A 27,322-nucleotide genomic window follows, 5' to 3' on the forward strand; every position below is an offset into this window, starting at 1 on the left:
TATATATGTAAGTAATAGAAATGCGTTCTTGATAATATGCGATTAAAGTTAAGATGAATAATAATAAATTTTAATTAAATAAATTTCAACTCTTAATTATGTAGTGTAAATAAAATGCTTTTGGAGAATTTTCCTAGTTCCATAGTATACCGCCATTAGCAACTAGTCAACACATTGTCTTCATCTGCAAACAATTAAAATAATCTATTACATTTTTACATCAAGGCCTTATATGATAAATAACAACAATGCGTTCTTCTCATATTTTGTAATATTAATATATGTACATACATATGTACATATACGAAGAAATAATACCTACCAACAGAATAGCATATAAAGCACCGATCGCTGATCCGGCGAATACGTCCGTCGGATGATGCTGGTAATCGGAAACACGTGTCAATCCAGTATACCACGCGAACATAAGCAGCAGAAATTGAATGAAGTGCCGAAGCATCTTACATCTTCTCCAAGTCATGCGATTCTCTAAATAGATCTGAAGTGTAGCAACAAAAACAAAATCAAAAAAATATCAATAACAATAAGAAGAGACAATAAAAACACTCAAGATTAGAGAGAACGCGTGGAGATTAAATTTTACCGTCATGTAAATCATAGTGAAGCAGGCAAAGCACGCATGAGAACTGGGAAAAGAGAGGTGCATTTGTTTTAGCATACGTGGAGTAGCATTACCAGCGCAGGAGAACTCCTGCACATAGCGGCCTGCATTAAAAGCGTCATTACAAGTGCTACCGTCAGCCAAAACGGGTTGGCAGACCTGATGAGAAACAAAAAAAACGAAGTATTTAGTCGTATTATAACATATATATACACACACATACATACATAAACATATTTAGAAGTAACAATAAAATAGCATTAATTCTGACAGTTTTTCGGTATTTGGCCGAGCTCCTCCTCCTTTTTGTGGTGTGCGTCTTGATGTTGTTCCACAAATGGAGGGGCCTACAGTTTCAAGCCGACTCCGAACGGCAGATATTTTTTACGAGGAGTTTTTGCATGGCAGAAATACACTCGGAGGTTTGCGATTGCCTGCCGAGAGGCGACCGCTATTAGAAAAATGTTTTTCTTAATTTTGGTGTTTCACCGAGATTCGAACCAAAGTTCTCTCTATGAATTCCGAATGGTAGTCACGCACCAACCCATTCGGCTACGGTGGCCGGTCATTAGATCATTAGTGGGGAGCAGGGCCGTAGAGAGCATATCCGGGCCCCGGGGGAAAATTGCAAATGCGGGCCCTTTCCAATTATGTCTAATTCATATAAATACGTATAATCTCGAGTCCGGGCCCCTCTGAAAACTCCGGGCCCGGGGGAAAAAGTACCCCCCCCCCCCCCCCCCTCCCCCTCTCGTCGGGCCTAGTGGGGAGGGAAACTGCAACATATCTTATAAAAAGATTTGCAAGCATAATTTCTATGCTACTCTAAATCTATCCAATTTTTTACTAAAACCATCACATCCGCCAACGAGCAGTCTAGCACATAGACAATGGAGTTAGGTTAATATCAGAGCATTGGGCTTAAAATACATTCTGCCGGTAAGTCTCATTAAGAACTTTCATAAACTAGTCCAAACCAGAGTTCGATAATTTGTATTTTTAAATAAGAGAAACCTTTACTATTTGTAATTTCGATTTTTGACAGAGTTTTAATTTGAACGGAAAAATTTTAACAAGTCACAGGAATAAAAATTAGTTTAACTGAAACATTTCTTCGATAAAAAAAGTTCAGTTCATATTTCTCCCACCAAGAGACAGAAATAATTGCTTGCAGAAGTATTTTTCTCAGACAGAAATTTTCATTTTTAAAACTTTGTCCCAAACAAACAAACAAAATGTTATATGCAGCGACAGCAAATCTGTTATTGTAACCTTGCAGAACCCGAAAAACGACCTGCCACTCACTAATATGATAAGAAATATTGTAACGAAAAAAGACGCGATAAAAATTATATGGGTTCCTGGTCATGCTGGAATCAAGGATAACGAAGTCACCGATGAGCGTGTAAATAGAGCATTGATGCAGCCATTACATTTTTAACCACATCACTCCAAAAGATCTACAGATGTATGTATCACACCACCCATCAACCCTTTTTTTTTTGTCAAGACAACGAGCAAGTACAGCACTCAGACAACTCTCTGGTGCCGAGGAGCCAAGGTGGTCGCTTCTTACCAAATCAGTGCTAAAACCCTCAAACCAGATTCGAGCGAATGCCGGGCAGACGCACAGTAAGTGGTCCGCTGTTTCATCCTGCTCTCCATATGCTGGGTAAAGTGCACCGTCTACTCTACAAGCCTACCTTTTCCAAGTGCTCCGCCCATAGGAAGTGGCCCGGCATCAGTCCAACCAATTACCTACAGTCGCTTCTGCTTAATGACAGTAGGACCTGCGGCAGTCGGTCGGATGTGACAGGTAACATCAGTTTTGTCCATCTGCAGCCTCTCTCAGCCTGCCAAGCTCGCTTGTGGGTTGAAGTAACCCGTTTACTAACCGTGGCAGCCATCAAGCAGAAGGGAGTGGCAGAACGGGCTTCGGGCCAAAGGAGTTGGTCTCAGAGCCCATCTTAGCTAAAGAGTCAGAGGTTTCGTTATCCGCGATACCCACGTGTACAGGGCCCATCTTAGCATCAGTATATTATGTCTGTCGACATGGTTCAGCCTGGGTTTACAGGCCTCAACTACCTTTAAAGTGGTTGAAGTGTCTTAGCCTATGAGCGCAGCTTTGCTGTTGCTGCAGACACATACAGATCTGCCGCTCCACCTGTTTTCCACAACAAAGTTCATTGCTTCTTGAACAGCATACACCTCCGCTGGAAACAAGAATTCCAATAGCAAAGAGTATTTTTGTCCCCCAATGTTATAAAGGTTGAGACTTAGTTTCAATCTCTAGTTCAAACCAATAAAAAATTTTATTTACAAAGCTCAAATCAAGAGCGTAAGCGAAAAATCTCTCCCAAAGAGCAGAAAAAGTTTAGAAGGGCAAAACATACTCGAAGGTGAATCTATTCAAGGTGGTGGCATTCGAGCAACAATAACATTTTTTAAATTAAAACTGACAAGGGGAAGAGAATAAAAGAATGAAATGGAAGACAAATAGATAAAATTAAATGCCCGACAAATTCACAACTCAACAACAACTTTCCGTCATTCAGTTTTAATGACATTCCCGAACTAAAAGTGAATGAAAGACGAGGAAATCAACTACTCTAATCACACCACCTTCTATAGATGCGCCCTGCTACATGCTTACTGGGAAAAGCCGATAGAAGAATAATTGAGTTGGTTTACCAATTTTTGTGCTGTCCAAAAAAATTACTTTATATTTAAATTCCCACTTTTTGTTGGAGAATTTTCCATTTTCTCGTTTCTTACTATAAACTGCAACTTCAAAACCGGTGCAAGAGCAGAACGGCACAGATTTCACAAAAAATAAATTTATTTGTTTACAAAAGCTCAGTCATATATTTCGTGATTGATATTTTACTGGCTAAAATTCCTCCAGCACAAAGTAAATGTCTCCAGCAGCTGCCACTTCGAGGGCCCAGCCAAAGTTACTCCCACAATTTTGTTGATTCCCACAGCTAAAGGCCAAACCTGGTGAACCTATCATCCTTGAACGTTTACTAATAATTTTTAATACAATAGTATTCATTTGCTATACTAAATTATTTGAGACTATTATCAGTTATATAATGTTGCTAATGTTAATAATACTTTCAAACCAGGTGTCCGTCAGAATTCCCTTTTAGTTTTTTTAATGATGTCTTTTATGTTGGTTATGGTATGTTTTATGGTCTTGCTGTATAAACTTGTACATAAATGTCCATGCCTATGCTGATGTAACTGAATATTACACCTATCGAATTGTATAGGACTCGTTTAAGATTTATCTTATAGGGTGATCTTCGTATTATAAAGTCCTCAAACCCCGAGGTGGAGCTTAGGGCGTCCGAAGATTCGTTAGGATATTGTATTTTAGGCAAGTAGGTTTCTAGCCTCCTTACCCCCGTTTGGTGATAGATAAACTACCCACACCTCCAAACAGGTGTTTGTCTGTTTTGGTCGGCGAAATATATTTTATTCCTCACTTACCCTGCATAATGCCGAGTCTTCCCCAATCAGCCGCCTGAGGACGCGTCCGATGGGAGACAGACAACAAATCCACAAATTATAGAAAAGTAGTATTATAAAGTGAGCTTAGTATAAGATGTTAATTATTTGTAAAGGATTGAATGGTCTTAGTTGTACAAAAATATGAAATAATATCTGAAGTAAACTTATATTCGCACATACTCGTATGTCTAGTTTAGTTTCACTTAAAAACCAACATTGGCATATTTAACTTACAGTGGAAAAATGTGGCCGCAAACGTCCAATTGTATATTTGGCGATATCCATTGTTAATTGACCTACACCGGAACCAAAAATCAAAAGCCCAATTTTTTTGTAGCACTCCACAATCCAGTCTGCAATTTCTAATCGCCCAATGTAATATCGTTCAAAAGTCTTATTGACCAGTCCATGACTTCTGTTGTAGTGTGAAACGAAGAACTCGACTGCCGTAATCTAAAAAATATTTATTTATTGATTTTAACTCTCTAATTTCATTTAGTTTTAATATTTCTAATACATGCAGAGGGATGTTTTTTTATATAGTCATCTTAAAGTATTTATTATCAAGGAAACAAAAACTGAGTTCTCATTTCTTTTTATTTTATTTTATTATTTTTATTTACAAGTTTTGATTGGATAAATTTTAGAAAGTTATTTAGAATAAAATCAAGGCGAATCTATTCAAGGCGATATCAGCAGAGCAGCTGTTCTTTTTCATGTGTCTTGGCTTAATTTACATTTTATTTACATTTTAATTTGAAAATTGTGTAATTCAATCATCAACAATGCTTTGAAAAGAAATCATTTCCCTAATTTTTATGCGCAAGTTAAGTTACTACAGAGCCTAGTGACAGGAAAAAATTGAAAATTATTCTTAGAGCTTCATTGGTATATTTCTTAGCACCCCGCTTACGTCAATTATACTACATAGCTCTTTGAAGTTTAGCTTTTTAAAACCTCCCTTAGAAATAGAATAGCAGCCTGCTACAAAGAACGAAACATTAAATAGACAATTATCGAGGCGAATCTATTAAAGGTGGTGCTGGTAAATCAGCTGATTTATTTTTTTTTCCTTCGCTGTTTCAATGTATGCACTTTTCCAATACTTTGCCGTGACAATCAAACGTACAAAACATTGTTGTTGGTCACTGCCACCACCTTTAATAAATGCGCCTTGACAACTTATCAATTTCAATTATTTGTTTTGTTCTGTACATAGTAAGACAAAGTCTTGTGGTAGTTCATCGAGGATCGTATAGGTACATAAAAATGTATACGCATGTCGGCATATAGCCGCCCAAATTAGTTCGTAGCTGCAAGGCTTTTATGCAAGGTGGCGCAAAATTAATCATCCTATTATGTTTTTAAAGAATAAAACCAACAAATTATTTTGAGTGTTGGAAATGTTTATTTTCACCTTTACGCGCTCCATTGCTTGTATGTTTGTATGTATGCTGCAGCTGTCTAGTTCACAAGTGTCAAATATGATTGACGTACGACGCCATTTGCAAAAATTATAAATCTACCGATGGGGTGATTAATTTTGCACCACCTTATATATACATATATGCAAGTAGTATATGAAACGTATTTGATTTTTACAACAACATTAACTGAGAACAGTTTCATATTCTCTTCTCAGCTGAAATACTCACGATTGATATTGGAACTATGAAACACATAACAAATAGCATCCAATTACTGACTGTACTTCGTTTGTACGGATGTTTTAAGGTTTTGTCATCGCAGAAAAATCCACGTTTGTAAGAAACGCCCCAAAGTTGAAATGCCAATACTGGTAGTGCCACTAAAAAAAAATTAATTTTATTGTATCTATTCACTTGAATGGATGCAACGAGGAAAGTATTTATGGATTATGGATAAATTATATATACTAGGTTGTTCAATAAGTTTTGCGGTTCGATAGGAAAAACACAATTTAATGGTTTGAAATACACTTTATTATGCACTTAATCCTGATGCTTTCCATTTCAATTCAACCGGGCTATTGGGGTCATATGTTCTTCGATTTCGATGTAACTGAAATATGTTGCTCTATGGTCAAAATAATGAGACACGTATTTTTTTGTTCGCCCGGAAAAAATTTTTTTCAAGAGTTATCGGCAATTTTGTTTTTCGGCTCAAACTCGATTTTTTTTAATTATGTAAGAAAATTTTTTCTTTAAATGCCCATAACTTAGTCAAAAATGAACCGATTTTAATAATTCTGGGTTCAAAATGATCGTAATTACTTACACGAGCGACTTCATGTAGAAAAAATTGCAAAAAAGTAGTTGGAAATTTTTTATTTAGCAAAAAAGAAAAAAAACTGAAATTTTTTCGAAATTCAATATTTCAAAAAGTGTATTTTTTTTTTTATAACTTTTTCCAAATCAAGAGGACACCTCAAACTTCAATTAAGCTAAATGCCCAGTAGCTAAAATGAGTTGTTTTTTTAAAAAACCTGTTTCGCACTTTTTGTTTTTTGCAAAATAAAACATTTTCAACTACCTTTTTGCAATTGTTTCTACATGAAGTCCTTCGTGTAAATAATGACGATCATTTTGAACCCAAAATTATTAAAATCGGTTCATTTTTGACTAACTTATGAGCATTTAAAAAAAAATTTCTTATATAATTAAAAAAAATCGATTTTGAGCCGAAAAACAAAATTCCCGATAACTCTTGAAAAAAATTTTTTTCGGGCGAACAAAAAAATACGTGTCTCATTATTTTGACCAGAGAGCAACATATTTCAGTTACATCGAAATCGAAGAACATGACCCGAATAGCCCGGTTGAATTGAAATGGAAAGAATCTCTTACAAGATTCCAATTTATGAATTCAGTCCCTGAAGTGCGAATCTGCGACGCTTCTACAGCTGTTATGACCTCATCATTTCATGAAAAACGCTTTCCACACATGCGTTTTTTTTAAGCATTGGGAGTGACTAGGGACCGAATCTGGTGAATACGATGGATGATCCAACAATTCGAACTTTAATTCATAGATTTTAGCGATTGTCAAACTGCTCTCGTGCCGCGGTGCATTGTCCTGATGAAAAAGAATTTTTTTCTTATGTAAACTGGCTCATTTTCACGATTTTTTCCTTCATCTCTTCTTAAAGGTTTCACTAAAATTCAGAATTTATTGTTTTACCAGTTTGCAAGTATTCCGCAATCAAGATTCCTTTCGCATCCCAAAGAACTGAGGCTAACTGATGATGCTTCTTGACCGATTTCTGGGCACGAACTCCTTTCGGAGCCGAAGAACCAGTTTCACATCACTCTTTAGCCTCTTGCATTGATTTAGGCTCATGGTGATAGACCCAGGTCCCATTCATAGTGATGGATCGATACACAAAATCCAGTTTATTCTTTCAAAAAACGCTCTAAATGTTGATGAGAAAGTCACATTCGAATGTAGTTTTGTTCCATTGTTAACGAATGCGCTCCCATTGTGCACACAGCTTTCTGATACCAAATGCTTCAGGCGAAGTATTGCTTACACTGCCCAATGAGATGCCTAGCGCCTCTATAAAATCTCTTTTAGTCACTCGGCCATTTTCCGATATGACATCCTGTATTTTTTCTACGATTTCTGGTGTTGTTGCTACTTTCGGACGTCCTTGACGTGGATCGTCTTCAAGGCTTGTACGCAACTTTCTACTGTACTAATTGATGGTGAAAAGTCCTTATAAACTTTCAATATTCGTTCATAAGTTTCTGTTCCACAAAATACTGATACTATCTATGTAAATGGTTAGTAAATAAAGAATGAATTGATAGATTGAAATGAAACTTCACAAACGTTTATATGAAGAGTATACCAGCATAGCAAAGAAAAAATGTAGACTAGTAGCAATCCTCTCTCTTATCGATCCGCAAAATTTATTGAACAACCTAGTACTTCACCGTCCAGCACCGTCCACTTCTTCCATTAGGTGCGTGCGTTGTGCCAAGTGAGCCCATATCAATAAAAGCTAATAAATTATCATAAAGTAACTTTCAGTACTTTTTAGTAAATATTCGTATTCGCAAGCAATAACCCATGAATTATATTTAATTAAACGCATTCCTCTTACACATTGGAAAGATCAATTAAAATAACTGGAATCAGACACCCAAATACTACGACGCATTGCACTGTTTACTGCAAGACCGTCATAACTCGAAAAGGCAAATATCTTTCGTCGACTCTGTCAAAGAGCTTTGAGGGCCTTGCCTGACTTGAAATCAAATATTATTATGCAATGGAATATCTGCCCTACAAGCAATCAAATATGATCTAGATGTGCTCTCTACAGACTTTTGATTAAGAAATGTATTAATGCATTTATGTGTGCCTTTAAAATAGAGAGAGAGAGAGTCTCTTCTCAGGTGGTTTTTTCGACCATTAAAATATTGCTTCTATGGCTCCCATCTTTAAATCTGGCAATAAGAATCATGTAAGGAACTACAAACCAATTTCTAAAACTCAGACTCAAAACTTTTCGGAAAAGCGGTTTAAGAAATCTTATATCAGAATCATCACGGTATTGTTCATGGACGTTATGCAACCAACAATCTGGCAGTATTTTCCAAATTTTGCATTCCAAATTCGCATACGACATCTAGACTGGTTTTTCAAAAGCTTTCCTACTGACTCGCAACACATTGTATATGTAAGTAAAGGGTGATCAATTTAGAGGTATCGGATTTTGAATTAAAATAAAACAACGAAAATTCAAATTAATTGGGCAATCTTTATTATTTTTATATAGAACCATTCATGAAATTTATTTTTTAAAGATGATCCCTTTCAAATGTTTGCCGCAACTGCGCCTTAATTCGGCCATACGTAACACCAATTTTGAATGACTCGCTGGAGGACTACCATCGGCATCACGTAAATAACTTTAGTAATGTTGGCTTCCAATGCCTCAATCGGGGCTGTTTATTCACAAAACATTTGGACTTTACATACCCCTACAAATAAAAGGCCAAGGATGTGATATCACACGATATTGGTGGCCAATCCACTAGTCCGATACGAGAGATAAACTGCTCACCGAAACGACGACGCAGTAAATCCATTGTTTCACGGACTGTAAGGCAAGTAGCGCCGTCTCGTTGGAACCAAATTTCGTGGGGATCACGAGCTTCAATTTCCGACAACAAATAGTCATTGTTACATTGCCATTCACTGTTACATTGGCGCCAGTCTCGCCTTTCAAGAAATATGAACCGATGATTCGATTCCCGAATCCTATTTCCCGACAACTCGTGTCCCGACAACCTGTATCCCGACAGTTATTTTTCCCGAATCTAATTTCCCTACAACTTTTTTCCCGAAATCGCAAGTCCCGACAGTTAAAATATTGTGTGATATGAGGAAACAGAGCCAGAATTTTTGTATTCTTCATGTTGTAAAACAATGAACCGCAAGCGATTTTGGACTTCTATCCATTTTTTTTTTGTGTGCCACTTTTACAGATCGCCCCAAACTAAGTTCAGCTATCATAATTTCAACATCCGCCTGTTATTTTTGGAATTTTTTTAAAGCTGAATATAAGTCTGGATGATGTTTACCCACAAGTAGACGAAAACTATTGTGTCATCCTTCACTTGCGTTATTTGTCTGGTGATGCCCATCTCGTGCAGACTTATACTGGTTCCATTTCGGGAAAAAGGTTGTCGGGAAATTGGATTTGGGAGCAATCGCCCTAAAGTGGCCAGCTTTAGAAAGTAGAAGGAGAGGAATTCGATAGTGGCTCGCAGGAAACTCAGAAACTCAGGTCGCTTAGTTGATAAGTTCTTATGCATCCACATTATAGTGCGAACGCGGCATCAAGTGATTATCACCTATTTCTGTCTACGGCGAATGATTTTGACGATGGAAAACTCGTCTCAAGAGAAGCTTGCGAAAATCAAATGTACCAGTTTTTTGCCAATAGGGACGGGAATCTAACTGCTAAATCGGATTATTCTAACTAAGCTAAATAATATAATGACTGACTGAGAGATGATAAACAATAACATGAAATTATATATTAGAAATGAACTGCATGCACAAAAACAATTCAAATAAAATAGAAAGCCTTTGGAGTTATGCTTGTTTCGCAGTGAAATTACACAGTGCATAATTATTAATACATGGCTCACTCACCACATGCCAGGATGATTAGATCCGATCCAATGCGACAACAAATTTTTCCCACTCCATTTCGATAATCCGTTTTTGTTATTTTCGAGAGTCCACTTGAGCCACCACCATCGTTCATGAAACCAGGGAATGGCAAAGCCAAGTTATTGTTGTTTTTATATTGAGTGTTGTTGATTGGCAGTGGCTGTGATCTCGTCGCTGTTGTATCAACCTTTGCCATCTGTATATTTCGTATATGGAGCACCGATGTTTGAGGAGCACCCGCTTGTAGCGTCGGCGATGAAGGCTCACTGTTACTACTCTGACTCTCCAGTCGTTGCAGCAGTGCCGCGTCAGAAATGCTCGTCGGTCGTAAGCTGTTCATTTTTTCATTAATATCACCTCAGAATCGCGATGGCAAAATATTCTGGATTCTTTATGCAGCCGACGTGCGTCCTAAATAAGCTGAATAGAAAGCTGATACCTCGGCAAGACAGAAAATTTAAATATTACATACAGCTTTTTTTGTTTCTCTGCAAAGTTCTTTTCGAAAGAGTGATCAAAAATAGTTGAATACATTTAATGATTTAGTGAAAAAAATTCAAAAACTAATAATTTCACCCCAAAAAATGTGTGCACATATTTATTTATTTAAGTCTTATGCACACTTATTTGCTCACAAAAATATTTATTTGCATAATAACCACAATTCTGCGGTCAATCATAAGAACTAAGTTCGAATAGTTCCTTATAAATCCAATTTAACAAAAAGTCAAATTTAGGTGTGCACAAATAGCCTGGAGATAAAAAATTAAAGGGACCATAAAAAAATTAAAATGATTAACTTTTACAAAAACAGCTTGGGATAGGTGTACTCTTGGATAGGTGTACTTTCAGAAAATGCAAATGAAACCCCGTTCGTTTTTGGGAAGTCGCATAGTTATATACAAGGGGGCGCAAAATTAATCACCCTATCGTAAGACGTTATTTGGCACTTGTGAAGTAGACAGCTGCAGCATACATACAAACGACAAGCAATAAGGCGCTGTACTCCGCAAGAGCGTTGAATAATTAGGTCTGTTCATTTAAAAATTATTATAAATTGACAGTAATTCAATTTACGAGAATTCGCTCTCAAAGAGAAAAATATCAGAAAAAGTTCATGAATGCATAACCAGTAACAATTTGCAAGTTTTGCGAGCAGCTGATTACTTTAACACTAAACCTACCATGGACGGGTCAAATAACCCATTTTAAACTTTTTGTCAGAAGTTCTTAGAAATAACATTATTAAATCGTCGTTTGCCTTCACGACTTATATTAAAAAATACATCGCATGTATTTTTCAAGATTTACTCTTCTCTTTCTAATTGTTTTACCGAGAAATATATGTGATCCTAATAATATATATATTATTTTAAATACGGGTCATTTGACCCACATTAGTTACATAAAATACCGGTACGTTTAGTGTTAAATTGTTGGCGGGGAAAAATCACAAATAGTAAAAATTTTTTCAGTTGAGCTACTTCGTATTAAATTAAAAAAGTAAAGCAAATAAAATGTAAAATAACGAGCTTAGTTTCACATGGTTTTTTTTGTCCACAATAATTTGTTACACTTCATGATCGCAAGCAGATGAAGAGCATACCATTAGCAATTGAATTTTTGTGGCAATCACAGCTTTCTTCATATTTTCCTTGCTTCCGGCTATGTATGTATATATGTATGTATATTGCCAAATTAGTTAATAACCCAGAAGTAAAGTAAAAGCAGAGAATGTTAATGCAATGAGAAGGAGCAAATGTTAAATGAGCTTTTTTCGAGTTCTAATTTATAGATTCATAATAAGGTCATTTCAAATTCAACTATCTTCACGAGTGGGGAATTGCAGATATTTACCACGCGAGTGACGCGAGTGGAGGGTTTCTATATTTACTTACCACGCTTGGACAAGAATTCAGATATTTTCTGCGTTTACCAAACTACTGGGGAAGTTCATACGATTTTTCGGCACACTACTAAGGAAATCGAAGCGAATAAATTTGCGATTAAGAAGGCCGCACGGCAGTTAGTTTGTGGTGCAGAAGCTAAAGTCGGCGGAATTATTCGTTTTGTTTTTTGGCACGTATATAATTCAGGTTCAAGTCCTGAAGACATTTTGTTTTTCTTACACATTTTTTTTTACAATTCAAACCAGGAAAGTTTGGTAAAATTTTTGAGTTTATTTTAATTAAAATTTGTTTAAAATACTGTTAATATTCTGCGTTAGTTGAAAGTTTGTATGTGTAATTATATGAATATGCATGCGTGTATGCGCGTTTGGCTTTCTGGACGGATATTAGAATGATATTTTCTCATCAATATAATTTGGATTTGATGAAATAGATTATAGATATATGTACATATTTTCTGTTTTGATTGATTTATATAAAAGTCAGGTCATATCCAGTATGAACTATTTTATACCGAAAAGAAATTTCCATTTATAAAATACAAAAAAAAACAGTATTTTAAAGAAATTTTAATCAAAACTCAAAAAGTTTACCAAACTTTCCTGGTTTGAATTGTAAAAAAAAAAATGTGTAAGAAAAAAAAAATGTCTTCAGGACTTGAACCTGAATTATATACGTGCCAAAAAACAAAACGAATAATTCCGCCGACTTTAGCTTCTGCACCACAAACTAACTGCCGCGCGGCCTTCTTAATCGCAAATTTATTCGCTTCGATTTCCTTAGTAGGGTGCCGAAAAATCTTATGAACTTCCTCAGTAGTTTGGTAAACGCAGAAAATATCTGAATTCTTGTCCTAGCGTGGTAAGTAAATATAGAAACCCTCCACTCGCGTCACTCGCGTGGTAAATATCTGCAATTCCCCACTCGTGAAGATAGTTGATTTTGAAATGACCTTATTATGAATCTATAAATTAGAACTCGAAAAAAGCTCATTTAACATTTGCTCCTTCTCATTGCATTAACATTCTCTGGCTATGGTGTCTGCAGGCTGTGGTTCAGAATTACATACATACATATGTATGTACATACATTGGCCGATTCAGCTGTTTTTCTTACTTGCAAATTCTTGCAAGTAAAAATGTATTCAGTAAAAAATTGCATTTTCCTCTCCCATTTTGCTCTCTCAATTTCCCCTACTTTGCAAGTTTTTTGGATACATGAACACCAAAACTTTATAGTCTGTAGCAATTGTTGATAATTTGTTCCGCAACTATTACAAATTGTTTGCTTCATGCACAGGCCTATTGTGTCGATTTTTTTGACGCGCTTCCTGGTCGCTTAATCTCCAGTTTTGGCATGAGCAACAAGATCGCCCGATTTAAGCTCCCGTGACTTATTTCTTTGGGGATACTAGAAGTCGCGAGTTTATGAAAAGAAGTATCAGACAATCGCAGCCCTTAAAGAGAATATTGGACAGGAATGCGAACAGTTATCACCGGAAACCTGGCGAAAAGTCGTAGAAAATGCGATAGAACGGCCACACATGTGTATCAACAATGGCGGCAGTCACTTGTCGGATATTATCTTCGCCACTTAACTAAATGAATTTTAAAGGTTCAAATAAATAATTCCATCACTCACTTTTTTTTTTTATTTAGTAATAAAGTTATTCAAGTAGGTGATTAGTTTTGCGCCACATTGTATTACTAGTACTTTACGACCACAAGAATTTTTTTGCTTTTTATGAAAAACGACGCCATTTTTTTTAATAAGATGGCTTATAGGATGTTTAAACACAAGTCTCAGATTTTTTATCTTATGCTTTTTAATTTATTCAGTTCGAATGCCTCTGAGAGACTCTGGTCTGCCCGCCGATTAATCGATTTTCTTTTTTACACTTTAACTTGGACGACTCTGGCAAGCAATCAGATTAAGAAACAGTACACAACATTTTTTCTCGCTATATTGTCAATAATATTATAAAAAAAGGTATTTATTTATCAATCATCAAAGAGAAAACATTTCTTGTTTAAAATCCTTTTTCACTGTTCACAAACCATAATACCACCTTAAATAAATATTTGATTTTTCCGTTAAACCATAAGCAAATATTACCCGTTAGGTCGATGGGCTGCAGTATTTATTTATTAACTAGTACAAAAAGGAGAAACATTCTCGCACACACACACATATGTACGCATGTACGGATGGCAGGAGGAATTTGGTTCAGAAACAAATTTGTATGTCTGTCTTGCTAAACAGAATGATCGAAATTGTTTAAGTAAATTACATTCGCACTACACACATAAGCATTTATATGTATGCGCGCACATACGTATATGTATGTATACCAATACATTTATTTTCGTAATCATACCAATAACTTGATGAATTTAAGTGGCAATAACTTGAGGTAAATTATGTGTTTTTCATATGAAACGTTAAAAAAATCGAACACGCGTATTTTTGCACCTTTAGAAATCAAAATATTTTCCTAATGCAGGTAAATATTTATAATGAATACATGTATGTATGTATGTCTGTTTATGCAACCAATCTGCGGCAAGGCAAAATTGAAGGCAGCCTGTTTGAACGTAGGCTGGTTTTAATGCTTCTGTTTGTTTATACATACATACATACATACATACATACATACTTATACGTACATATGTATGTATGTACCAAATATGTGCATTTGTTGTTTTTGTTTTTACGGCAGGACTTTGTAGAACATAAAACACTTTTTATAGGCGATTAGAATATTGGCGCTACCGCAGTAAATTCCAAAATTTAAAAAAGCTTCCGTCGGATTTTACATTAAATCTCTCTCCATTAGATGATTGCCATTAAAATATTTGAGTTTAGCCAGATTCACTTTTTCAATTTTTGCTCGCCTCTATTTGTATTTATTTTCAATACTTGACGTAAATTACGAACAGGACTTTTAAAGAACAAAAGCACAAACGAGCAGACGAACAAATCAACAAATCAACTGTGACAACACAACACACAAAAGCAACTGCCTTCTGATAGCAGCGAAATTCCTATTCATTAAAATAAATTGTTGCTTTTGGAGGCAAGATCAAATACTGGGGTTGATGCCACAACATGTTTTCATTGTAGCATGTTTCCCGCTACAATTGTTGGCAACAAGTTGCTAGAAACTATTCTGAAGAGGCATTTAAAATATCGCTTCGAACCAATTTACGCAACATGTTTAAGTTGGAAGGGTGTGGAACACGTTGCGTCTTGCTGTATACAGTGAAGGCAGATAATGTTGGATGATTTTTTCGCATCAATAGAGTTTAGCTGTGATTGAAGGCAATAGAATGCAGTTTACTTTGTTTTTAAACAATTTTTTTTATTTCAATAATTTTATTTACTTGAGGGGGAAGTCTACTGTGACAAGGGAAAAAACAGGCTTATTTTCCGGATTTTATTTCTAACAAAATATTGCTCGTACATAAAATCTATTTAAACTCTTATCTTTATTATATATTTAAGTTTTTGAAAAAAAAATTTTAAGTCAAAATATTCAAAATGGCCGCTGTGGCACTTCTGCAAGCGCAGGTCCGCTTTTCTTAGGTGCCTAAACGGTGTACATGAAATCTTACGTTTCGGTGATCTAAAACAAAAAAACAAAATATTGTTATCATATACATAGTATTGACTCTCGTCTGACGTAGGATTATGTCGATAAAAAATTTTGGCGTTGAAAAAAAAATTCTTGAATTTTTTTTCTTTTTTTTGCCTAAAATTGATGTTACTATTGTTTATAACAATTTAACAAATAACGATATCAAAAAAATCCTATGTCAGACGAGAGACACTATTACAGAGAATATATAATTAAATTTTTAAGCTGATTCATTTATCAGAACTCGAGATATCGTGTACACCGTATAGAAAAGCGGACCTGCGCTTGCAGAAGTGCCACAGCGGCCATTTTGAATATTTTGAACATTATTCAAAATGGCCGCTGTGGCACTTCTGCAAGCGCAGGCCCGCTTTTCTTAGGTGCCTAAACGGTGTACATGAAATCTTACGTTTCCGTGATCTAAAACAAAAAAACAAAATATTGTTATCATATACATAGTATTGACTCTCGTCTGACGTAGGATTATGTCAATAAAAAATTTTGGCGTTGAAAAAAAAATTCTTGAATTTTTTTTCTTTTTTTTGCCTAAAATTGATGTTACTATTGTTTATAATTAACAATTTAACAAATAACGATATCAAAAAAATCCTATGTCAGACGAGAGACACTATTACAGAGAATATATAATTAAATTTTTAAGCTGATTCATTTATCAGAACTCGAGATATCGTGTACACCGTATAGAAAAGCGGACCTGCGCTTGCAGAAGTGCCACAGCGGCCATTTTGAATATTTTGACTTAAAATTTTTTTTTCAAAACTTAAATATATAATAAAGATAAGAGTTTAAATAGATTTTATGTACGAGCAATATTTTGTTAGAAATAAAATCCGGAAAATAAGCCTGTTTTTCCCCTTGTCACAGTAGACTTCCCCCTTAATAAAAAACAAGTAAAAATATAGGCAGCAAAATCTTGCAACTTCCCCTTAAAATGCTTAAATGCCATTTTGCTCTCTCATTTTCCCCTACTTTGCAAGTTTCTTGGACACATGAACACCACAACTGGATAATTTGGAACAATTGTTGCAATAATTTTAAACCGCTTCATGAACAGACCTATTGTGTCGATTTTTAAGCGCATTTCCTGGTCGCGTAATCTCCCGGTTTGGTGATTGAGCATGGCCAGCAAGGTCGCTTGATTTAACCACACCTGACTTCATTCTTTGGGGTTACTAGAATTGGCGGGCGTATGAAAACAAATTTAATTTATTATTAAAAACAAAAATTAATTTATTATTATTTCTATTTTTTTAATTAAAAAATTATTTTATTATTATGTCAATTTTTTTTTTGGTAAATACAATAAAAAATAATAATTTAAAAGCTGGAAATCTCTATTTTGACATTTGCGCGCTCCAGGCTTGTCTGTTTGTATATAAATTTCAATACCAAAATAAAAACAAAAATAAAATATTTTTACATTATGCTATCTTTTCATTTAAAATTGTATTAGTCTTTATTACCTACTTATTTTGTGTGAATTGCATCCGAAATATTTTTTTATTAAGTTGGAACTGACTAAGACCATTTCCAATAAAGAACTAAGAGTTTTATTTATTTTGACAATAACTTTAATGAAATAGTTCATAAACATTTATGAATTATTTTAAAAGAGTAATCCAATTTTATCATTTCGAGTATTTGAGATTCTTAAAAAGTTCCTGAAAAATTGGAACTTCCGCTACTGGTCTGGTGGTGGTATATAATAGAAATATACCCGATTCCAAAAATGTGTGGTCTATTGTTTCAATATTATTATTTAATGACTTTCCCGTGCTACCTCAGTCCCATATCGGGGCTTTGTAGAAGAGTGGAGTGGGGTATTTCATACGACTTTACCATATATACATTTTTCTGCAATGATTATTAAAAAGTAATTATTTGGCAATTAGAACTATATATTAAACGTAAGTGCGTACATACAAGCGAAAGCTGCACTGTAAGTTGCATACTAAACAAAAACTTAACGTGTAGACTTGTTGTAGGGAATCTTATTGCGTGGGTGTAAGACGCATCCGGTACCCAAGAACTGCGCATCGAATTCTTTGGATTCCTTATGTTTTCTTTGATTTTCTTGTCTCACGTGATGAATATAGTGGTCTTGCCAAACTGAATCCTGAATCTGAAAGAAAAAAAAAGTATCTTTAAAAATTTACAGCGATTCAGAAAATCAAAGGAATAGTGGAAGTTTTAGTTAGCCTTTTAGGGCTTTTAAATGTTGCCGTAGCTCGCCGCCCCTTAGAAGAAAAACTAAACAATAGCCCCACAAGAAATAGTCCAGCGGGGTTATATCGCACGATCTTGGAGGCCACGCCACAGGTCCACGGCGCGAGATAATGCGCTCACCAAAAGTTTCCTTCAATAAATCGATTGTTGCGTTGGCTGTATGGCATGTAGCGCCGTCTTGTTGGAACCAAAGGTCGTCCACATCAACATCGTCTAATTCAGGCACGAAAAAGTCATTAATCATGGCTCTATAGCGCTCTCCATTGACTGTAACATTATGGCCGGCTTCATTTTTAAAGAAATATGGACCAATGATTCCCTCTGCCCATAGAGCAGACCAAACAGTGACTTTTTGAGGATGTAACGGCGTCTCAGCAATGGCTTGTGGATTATGTTCACTCCAAATGCGACAATTTTGCTTATTGACATACCCATTCAACCAAAAGTGAGCTTCATCGCTGAACAAAATTTTCTTGCGATGCGTCGCGCGAACCGAACCATTATTTTCGTAATAAATTTGCACGATTTGCAAACGTTGTTCAGGTGTAAGTCTATTCATTATTAAATGGCAAACCAAACTGAGCATAAATCAAGTGACAGCTGCCAAAAAGACCATCTACGAAAAAAGTAGTGCCAACTTGAAAACCTAACCTCTATTTCACAAACAATATTTCAGTCTGGAGTTGTACTATATTTTTGAACGAACGCCATATGGGTTGGCCGTAGTCAAATGAGTTGCACCAAATGTGTATTGTATTTTTTCTTATGTCCTTTTTAGTTCCGAAGTAGTTTTCATTGTCCATAAGACCGTTAACACGTTATGTTGACTCAGCGCCTTATTTTTCTCCATCTCTTTTAGCCGTTCCATATACAATTTGTCTTTAAGCGAAGCACTCGCATCCCTGGAATGAAATGCAGCACACACACCAACTGTTAAGATTACCCAAGCTCAACAAAATTTAAATTCTTACTCTTTAGCAAACTCGTTGCGCGCAGCTTTATCATTAATTTTATTTATTTCCTTCTGGCATTCGTCATTCCTTGAATTCATTTCCTGGTTGGATTTCGCAATTACTTTGAGAAGCTTTCGTTCCAGATTATCTTGCTCCAGCTGTGAGAGGAATTGATTTCTTGAGTTTTTAAATTTATTTATTATAAAAGACCTTACCATCTCTTCATTAAATCGTCGTTGGACATCCAACCACATTTGTTTAATTTGCTTTTCTTTTTGACGCATTACTTCCTTCTCCTCGATTTGATAGAGCTGCGCTCGTTTGCTATCCAGCAGCAATGTTTTGCTTTCCAAGTGTCTCGCTTTCTCACAGCTTTCCCTATAAAAAAAATTGAATTATAGTATTTACACACATGAGAATTTTAAAATCATGTCATATTTGTGTATGAGCACATTTCTCTTTGTAGTTTCTTAAGTTTCAAGAACTTTTCCGTTTCCAGCTCTCGTTCCATTCTTTGAATTCCAAACCATTCGTGCCGTTTTCTGGCCGCTTCCTCGATTCGTTGCTTTGTGAGCAAAGCCAGTTCCTCAGAGTACGTCAGATGTTCGGATTCCAACATGTGTCGTAGCCTACGGAATGCAAAAAATTGTGAACAAGATTTATATTTATAATTTTAGAACTACAGTGTGCACTATGGTCTAGGAAACCACTTTTACCGGCATAAACCGCATTCTACGATTTTTAAATGAAATTTGACAACGCTGTAAGTTTTAAGAAAGCTTTACTTGTTATTGCCACATTTCAACCATTGAACCAAATACTGTTATGCGATAACATTTGTTGTTAAAATTAAATATTGAGTGCTTTATTATAAAAATTATTTTATCCGAAAAGTAGGTGGGTTATTATAAATAAAAACAGAAACGTTACTAAAGGCAAGTAAATTGAAATAATAGTTTTTGTCGTTAATAGTTTTTGTCATTAGGGTTAATAGTTTATGCCGGAAATCGTGACACTCGAGCCAAAGTTTAGTGGTTGAAAAGTCTAACAGGATAGTTTCACTACTTGCATTAAGTCGAACAAATTTTTTATATTACCGTAAGAGTAAAAATAAAACAAGTTTGTACTATTTATTTATTTATTTTGTAATTTCAATTATGTTCATGTAAAAATATAGCTCATACTACAATAAGAAGAAGCATAAAATTTGTAAAAACTCGGCAAATTTTCATCGAAATTTTAAACTTTTTATTCAAATTTGTAGAAAATTTTCAAGTATGCAGGTTTATAGCTAATTTAAATTTAGTATCATAAAGTACAAGTTGCGGCGGTCGCCGTAGCCGAATGGGTTGATGTGCGTGACCACCATTCGGAATTCGGAGAGAACGTAGGTTCGAATCTCCGTGAAACACCAAAATGAAGAAAAAGTTTTTTCTAACAGCAGTCGCCACTCAGCAGGCAATATACGAGTATTATATATTATATAAAGAGAAAGTATCAAGTGGTTCAAAAATCTGTTGATTTTTGACAATTTTTCCTGCTGACAGTGTTGCGTGTTTTCTTCCATATACAAAAATTTAGAGTAGGCGTTAAAGAGTCCCGGTGGTCTAGACCTCGAAAATTTAGGGTATTTTCAGAAATTTTTTCTTTACAGTAAAACAAATGAAAAACGATATTTAAATTTTGTAGGCTTTTCATTTAACTTCTTTTACATACAAAAATGAAAAAAATTTTTTTTTTTAATTTAATAATCTAAAAAATGGCGCTGAAGTTGACCCTCCCAAAAAATTGAACCTGAACGGTGTTGTCTATTTTGACTCTTCTATTTATCTGAAACACAAAAAAAAACCAAAAAAAATTATTGATCAGTATGACTGTAGCTATGTATGTCCGAACTAGAATTAAAAAAAAAAATTGACAAAATTGCGGCGTTTTGAATTGGATACTCTAAAAATCGGTTTTTTCTCAAATTTTTAATAAAAAATACGAAATAATTGAAATAATAATATCATTCTAGTACGGACGATATGCATTGATGTTGTGAAAAACATATGTACATATTAAAATTTCAGACGATTTGGTTGAATAGTTTTTTTTTTTTGTGTTTTTTGACAACACCAGGCCGGAAAAAGTAGTTTTGAGATAAGTGAGTTTAAAGTTTTGAGAGTATCCGCGTGACAAATCTGACTCTACCCGCTAAAACGGCTGTAGAATCGAAAATACTGGGCATATCCTTCCAAATTTGACAGTATATTCTTAAAATCCTATACTTTCGAAATATTACAAAAAAATCTATTTTTTTTTTTACTTCTAGACCACCGGAACCCCTTAAATGTGTCAGGATAGAAAATACAAAAGACCACGTCCAAAAAAAAATTGTCAAAAAAGGAGTGTAATTGTTGATCTACTTGAAACTTGCACTGCATTACACCAAAATTGAAAAATCTATAAAACTGCATACCCGAAATTTTTCTACACATTCTAAGTAAAAAGTACAAAATTTTTATTAAAATTTGCCGAATTTTTACAAATTTTAAACAAAGTCCGAAACTTTTCTTTAAGTAGTTGTTGTAGTATGAACTGTATTTTTATAATTTAATAGGCGGCCGCCATAGCCGAATGGGTTGGTGCGTGGTTACCATTCGAAATTCACAGAGAGGTCATTGGTTCGAATCTCGGTGAAAGCAAAATTAATAAAAACATTTTTCTAATAGCGGTCGCCCCTCGGCAGGCAATGGCAAACCTCCGAGTGTATTTCTGCCATGAAAAAGCTCCTCATAAAAATATCTGCCGTTCGGAGTCGGCTTGAAACTGTAGGTCCCTCCATTTGTGGAACAACTTCAAGACGCACACCACAAATAGGAGGAGGAGCTCGGCCAAACACAGAAGTGTACGCGCCAATTATTTATTTTTTATTTTTATAGTCAAAACTTATCAATGTGGTGTACACTTTATTTTGACGCTGACTTTTTTGTACGAATATTTAGACAACGAATGGCCTCTAGTTTTGAATGATTTTCCACCACCTTTCAGGCCAAACATGTACTATTAAATACATACCTACATAAATACATACATACACACTTATATTGAAACAATTAATTGTACATCTCTAGTGATTGTTTAAGTATAAAATTCATTCGTCGAATTTCAGCTTTTGAGAAACGAGGTTTTTGCCATTTCGCATTCCTAAACTATCAGCTGTGTCAGGCTTTACTAAAACTAGAATTCTGAACAAAACTATTGGACCCAAGAAACTGCGCATTTACAAACTACGTGGCATGAGGATATCTTCCAAATTTGTTAACTTCGTTGAGCAGGTATCGTTTTAACAGGACTCGTCAAAAAGCGCAAGTGAACCAAGAACGGCTAAAAAACGACGTTCCGAACTTCACAACGTCCACACAATGGCTATCAAATTCACCAGACGCGAACCCGATGAAAGATTCGCCAGTCTCGAGGCGCTGAAAAAAGTGACATTCGAGTCCGCAAGTGGGCCAAAATACCTGCAAGTCACATTCGGGCAGCTTGCGATTCGTTTCTGGACGGTCTCTAGGCCATAGTCAAGGCAAAAGGTGGTCATATCGAACGAAAGAAAATTTATTCCTCATTTTGTATTATTTTCACACATTTTTTACTTTGAATTGAATAAAAGTAATTTTCCAAATTAAATTTATGGTCTTTTTAATTGGTTACTCTTCGAGTGCTGGACCCTGTAGTCCATGTTCCAAATGGTGTAAATGATTTTCAATGGAAAAAATTTATCAAATTTATCACTGGTGCAGACAATTTATTGTAGATGAACAGTTTCGGAAAAAATGTCTACCTAATTTTTCCCCCAGACGATTTTTAAAGTCATTGCCGTATGTTCGTTTAAATAAAAAAAGTAAAAAATACTGTAAATAGTCGTGTAAAACTTTTGTGAAAAATAAATGAATCTATCTATCTATTGGACCCGTTATTTTCTTTTTAAGTTTCTTTGATTTATTCACAATGAGTCTCATGCGCGAATCGGAACTTCTCAGAGTACAAAGAACGGCTTCTGTTAAAACTGCATTTTCTTATTCCGATTGGAGTTACACAAATTCCATTTCATAGCAATTTTTCATCAAATTTATCTACAAAAATATGCATATGCCTGTATGTTCATGCCTATGCTATGTGTGTTTTCGTATGTTCGTATGCCGACGACTCCTTCGCAAATAATCACATTTCTGAATTTATACTCCAAATGCTAACTAAAGATGTTTCAAAAAAATATTTAAAATTAAGAGTATCAGGAATTTACAACTGGGTGTTTTTGGAACATAAAGTAAACTAGTTTTTGTTTCAGATGGCCTAATATTCTGTTAAAATATGATTGGTTCAAGTAAGCAGGTGATGTACTACGTATCTGGTTAGGCCTGTGATGTAGTTAAGCATGTGCATATGTGTGTATGTGTATAGGTGAAGTCGAATCTAACATCAGCCTTCTCTCTTCCAGCTCCTCGTTAATTCGCCGTAAACTCGCTTGAACCTAATTTGTAATTCAAAATGAGAAATTATTTAAAAATTGTTAACAATTATCTATTAATGAATTCAATACAGGTATTTATTAAAATTTTTTTTACCATAGACTTAATGTTGAATTTTAAATTACGCAAATTTGTATGCTCTATGAACTCGATTACTTCCATTTTGGTTATATGGTAACAAATTACAAGCGAAGACCAGTTTCGGAAATTAACATTTGTTCTTGGCTGTTTGGTTGTCATAACAAGAATGAAATTAGGGTGGGTTCGTAAAAACTGTAAAAGCAAAGTGTAAAATTGTAAAAGCACCACATATACTCGTATATATATTTTTTTCAATTTATTTTTTTTTTTTATAAAAAAATAGTTGACTCTATAACAAACATCATATTTATCCAAGTTTCAACCTTTATACAAAATTGAAAAAAAATCTACAAATTTTCATCAAAATTTAAAACCTTTTAACAAAATAAAAAAGAAGAATTGTATGTGCAGTTTCAAAGACAATAAAATTTTATTGTAATAAAGTGCAAGTTTGAAGAAGCTCGTTAATTTTTGAAACTTTTTTTTCTTGAGGGTTTTGCGCCCTTTCTCCATATAAGAAATGCACGACATTTTGCTTTTGTTGTATGGAAAAATTAGCAACGCCGCCAGCGTGAAGTGAAATTATATCAAAATTAAATCGAAATTGCTGAAAATAACCTGATTGCTTTTTTCTTTAATTTTGCGATACAAGAGAAGGCCTGCTTATCGCCTGACAACCATTGACTTTAATCCGCCTCGATTACCGAGGGGATACTGTATTTGAAGTTTTCTGACGATCATTTTTAACGAAAAAGCTTTCGACCAATTAAGTCTAGCAAAGCCACAAACCACAACAACGCTGCAAACATGCAGCATAGACATGTTTGAGAAGAATATCAATCAGGTTGAATCGTCGAACTTACGCTATTATTTTTACGATATGTACGAATGCAACATTCGACATGTAAGTCGCTTTTATTGAAATTACTAATTTTACGGAGATTTAAAGTTTATTCACATTCAAATTGATTTTTTTTTAATATTTCGACACGGTGTATGTTCAGATTGTTTCAGTGAGAAAATTTATGCAAGCAATATTTTTTGTAATTTTTTGTTATTATTAGGCGTTCGAATTTTTTGTCGTAAATTTGCCAATTATACACCAAATATTTCGACGAAATATTATCTACCCCACAGAGAACGTAAAATGATTTCTGTCTTGTATTTCTTTTACGCTCTAAAAAATTACGTTCTCTTGTCTGCACAAAGCTTTTTAGTATAGACAAAATCCAGTTACAAATAAATTCACCATATTTCACAGCCCTGGTGAGATTTTCTCGTAGGAACAGAAGTGCCAAAAAAAGTACAGCTGCGTGGTAACTTCTGTGCAGAACCTGATGTTAATGTGTAGCAGCATCAGAGAATGGCTAGCCAAAGAAAATGTTCGATACTGTTTGTGCTCGCCTTTTACAGTGCCTGACGCTTGTTCGAATCTAGCTCTATGCCTACATATGATAGAAAAATAGACAACAAGCCCAACTGCAACAACAGGCTTGATATGAACAGAAACAATGTACATAAACTTTACCCCACCAGGTAACTGTGGTTGCTTACGCCCTCAGCCGGGTTGGATATTTGCAGTCTGTGTCTACACTTGCCGACGATCATTTGATTTTTCCCCTACCTGAGCATTTAGAATAGGTGGGGAAATCGCTTCTATTCAGTTATTTGTGTTGACAGTATTGTTCTCACATTGACTGCTTGTATACTTGCATGCGCTCTTTACTACAAACACATCGATCTCTTTTACTGCTGACAGCGTGATCATTTTTGTGTTACAATTGTACAATTGTAGACAAAGCATTTGAGCGTAGTGTTAAGCTGAGTGAGTCGGTTTTAGGTATCCGTCATTACGTTTTTTGAAATCAATGAAAGAATTAGTACGCTGAGTGCGATGTTTTCCGCTCGAGTATTTTTTGGCGTGTTCATCGGTCTGTTTTAGTGTAATTGCTTCTCGTGTGTGTTTGCAGACGCGATAAATTCGCTAGCGATAAAGATTGTAAAAAACTTTTCCTAAACGATTTAATAAATTTGCCTATGATTGTTGAAAACATAAAATTTTCATCGAATCGGAAATCGTAGTGCAGATAACGGAAATTCGGTCGGGCAAGCGTATTGTGAATGTACGTCCATTCATACATCCATACATATGTACATACAATGCATAGCAGAGCAGACAAATCGAAGCCGTAGCAATGGCAGAACAACGCATGGCGAAGCAGTCCATTTTTTCAATGCGGCATATTGTATCAAAATAACGAGTGTGTGTGAGTGCATGTGTGTAACTGTGAGTTCAGCTGCCGCTATTGCTTCTGCTAACGTATAAGTGCGAGCAGGCTTTCGTATATATATACAAACACACATATGGATATGAGATGCAGCGGCGATTCGATTCATATGTTGAGTAACATGAGGGCCACGACGACTGCGGTTGTGGCTGCGCGGATGGCTACGAAGCCGTCGATGTTCAGTGGTGTATTTGTTGAATCCTACGATGAACCTCAATCACAGAGCCACTTGACACAATCACGGACATTGGCTTCGTGGTGGGCAAGCAAAATTTCCTTGTACCCCATTTGAGCTACTTATTCTCTTCGTATTTTCTCTTTCGTAATTTATTTTGTGCTTAGTGCAAATGTGTAGTGTGGTGGTAGTGATAATATTCAGCTCGTATAGGTAAAGATCTGCCTATAAATGGATGTGGAAGTGGTGAATTTGAGCAAAAAAAAAATTAAAAAGAATAAAAATTTAACTGTGCAAAAATAAAGCAAAGCACGAAAAAAGATTTAACATCGATACAAATTGGCAACTGCTGTTCGTTCCTATTGCCTTCGTTCTCTTCAACTTATAACTTCTGCTCTTCTCATTTATATGCCCCGCTATACATACATATGTATGTACTTATATGCATACATGTACATGTTCATGTGTATTTATTAACACAAACAAATGTTTGTATGTACGCATGCATATACCTAACGTCTATTTAATCGATCGTACTCGGCGCTATTCGAAACATCAGACAGCAAAAGCAGCATTTGCTTGTTGGCCTTTCTGTCTCTACCATCGGCAAAAGCTGTCTATCACAGTGAACCATATTCCGTCGTATCGCCTATGCAGTGGTTTGATTGTCTAACAGTGCGCTAACGTCTTTCGGACGTGTCACAAACGAAATAAATTATTCATGGAAGGTAGTCGCATATGCATACAAAATATATACAATTCTCTAACGCGTGAAAAACAACAAAAACATAAAATTACTATCGCTACATTTGCTGCGTAATCCGTAGCACACTCAAAAACATAAACAGTTGTACGAGATTGTGTATGTGGATATATACAAATATGTATGTATATATATATATGTGTGTAAGTGCAAGATGCTTGAGAAGGGACCTACATATGTATGTATGTATGTAGATATGCTAACGATCGTTGCGAAAATATGTGTGTACCGCAACATTCGGCTCTCCCACGAACACATAATAAACTATGCGTGCACTTGTGCCGATCCGATAGACTAGCCAAGTATGTACTAATGTGTACATATATATTTGTAATTATTGTTGCTTATATGTGTGCAGAAACATACATATGTATCTATGTACATTAGGACATGTTAGTATGTATGTATGTAATGAGGTCACTGTCCTCTCGTAGCTGCACAGCATACA

General features: G+C 35.2%; 3 protein-coding genes across 10 annotated transcripts in view; 1 reads left to right on the plus strand and 2 right to left on the minus strand.

Moving 5' to 3' along the window:
* On the minus strand, nt 1-15,210 carry LOC129244928 (putative phosphatidate phosphatase). 3 transcript variants are annotated; one of them, XM_054882841.1, is made up of 7 exons: nt 15,033-15,210; nt 10,286-10,688; nt 5,794-5,945; nt 4,373-4,591; nt 605-781; nt 323-499; nt 1-184 (listed from the first exon to the last, which is right to left on the minus strand). In XM_054882841.1, exons 2-7 carry the CDS (start codon nt 10,644-10,646, stop codon nt 167-169), a joined length of 1,104 nt encoding a protein of 367 aa, XP_054738816.1. In that variant the 5' UTR covers nt 10,647-10,688; nt 15,033-15,210; the 3' UTR covers nt 1-166. The 3 variants fall into 3 exon arrangements, with proteins under 3 accessions (XP_054738816.1, XP_054738814.1, XP_054738815.1); XM_054882839.1 differs by having other exon boundaries at nt 10,286-10,726; nt 14,899-15,210; XM_054882840.1 differs by lacking the exon at nt 15,033-15,210 and having other exon boundaries at nt 10,286-10,733.
* A 3,653-nt stretch (nt 15,211-18,863) lies between these two features.
* Nucleotides 18,864-23,729, minus strand: LOC129244083 (uncharacterized). Its single transcript, XM_054881699.1, has 6 exons — nt 23,664-23,729; nt 23,517-23,569; nt 19,506-19,682; nt 19,269-19,431; nt 19,072-19,211; nt 18,864-19,002 (listed from the first exon to the last, which is right to left on the minus strand). The coding sequence occupies exons 1-6, from the start codon at nt 23,727-23,729 to the stop codon at nt 18,864-18,866; spliced, it is 738 nt and encodes a 245-aa protein (XP_054737674.1).
* A 1,771-nt stretch (nt 23,730-25,500) lies between these two features.
* LOC129245337 (cyclin-dependent kinase 4) overlaps nt 25,501-27,322 on the plus strand; it is a 31,798-nt gene continuing 29,976 nt past the window's right edge. For 2 of the 6 annotated variants that reach the window (XM_054883430.1, XM_054883431.1), the window contains exon 1: nt 25,501-25,771. The gene's annotated coding sequence lies outside the window, so the exon portion shown is untranslated. Of the gene's footprint in view, nt 25,772-26,169; nt 26,325-27,322 lie in introns of those variants that run through there. The other 4 variants (XM_054883432.1, XM_054883433.1, XM_054883435.1 and 1 more) reach the window with 4 other exon arrangements.

Source organism: Anastrepha obliqua, chromosome 4 (genome assembly GCF_027943255.1).
Source record: "Anastrepha obliqua isolate idAnaObli1 chromosome 4, idAnaObli1_1.0, whole genome shotgun sequence".
NCBI classification, from domain to species: domain Eukaryota; kingdom Metazoa; phylum Arthropoda; class Insecta; order Diptera; family Tephritidae; genus Anastrepha; species Anastrepha obliqua.

Excerpts from the sequence above, each read along its gene's own strand:
- LOC129244083 (XM_054881699.1), bottom strand. The coding sequence starts at position 23,729 with ATGGAAGTAATCGAGTTCATAGAGCATACAAATTTGCGTAATTTAAAA. Across the intron at positions 23,570-23,663 it reads AATTCAACATTAAGTCTATG|GTTCAAGCGAGTTTACGGCG; the intron begins GTAAAAAAAATT and ends ATTACAAATTAG. Across the intron at positions 19,432-19,505 it reads AAGAAACTACAAAGAGAAAT|GGAAAGCTGTGAGAAAGCGA; the intron begins GTGCTCATACAC and ends TTTTTTTTATAG.
- LOC129244928 (XM_054882841.1), bottom strand. The coding sequence starts at position 10,646 with ATGAACAGCTTACGACCGACGAGCATTTCTGACGCGGCACTGCTGCAA. Across the intron at positions 5,946-10,285 it reads TCTAATCATCCTGGCATGTG|TGGCACTACCAGTATTGGCA; the intron begins GTGAGTGAGCCA and ends ATTTTTTTTTAG. Across the intron at positions 782-4,372 it reads TGCGGCCACATTTTTCCACT|GTCTGCCAACCCGTTTTGGC; the intron begins GTAAGTTAAATA and ends GTTTCTCATCAG.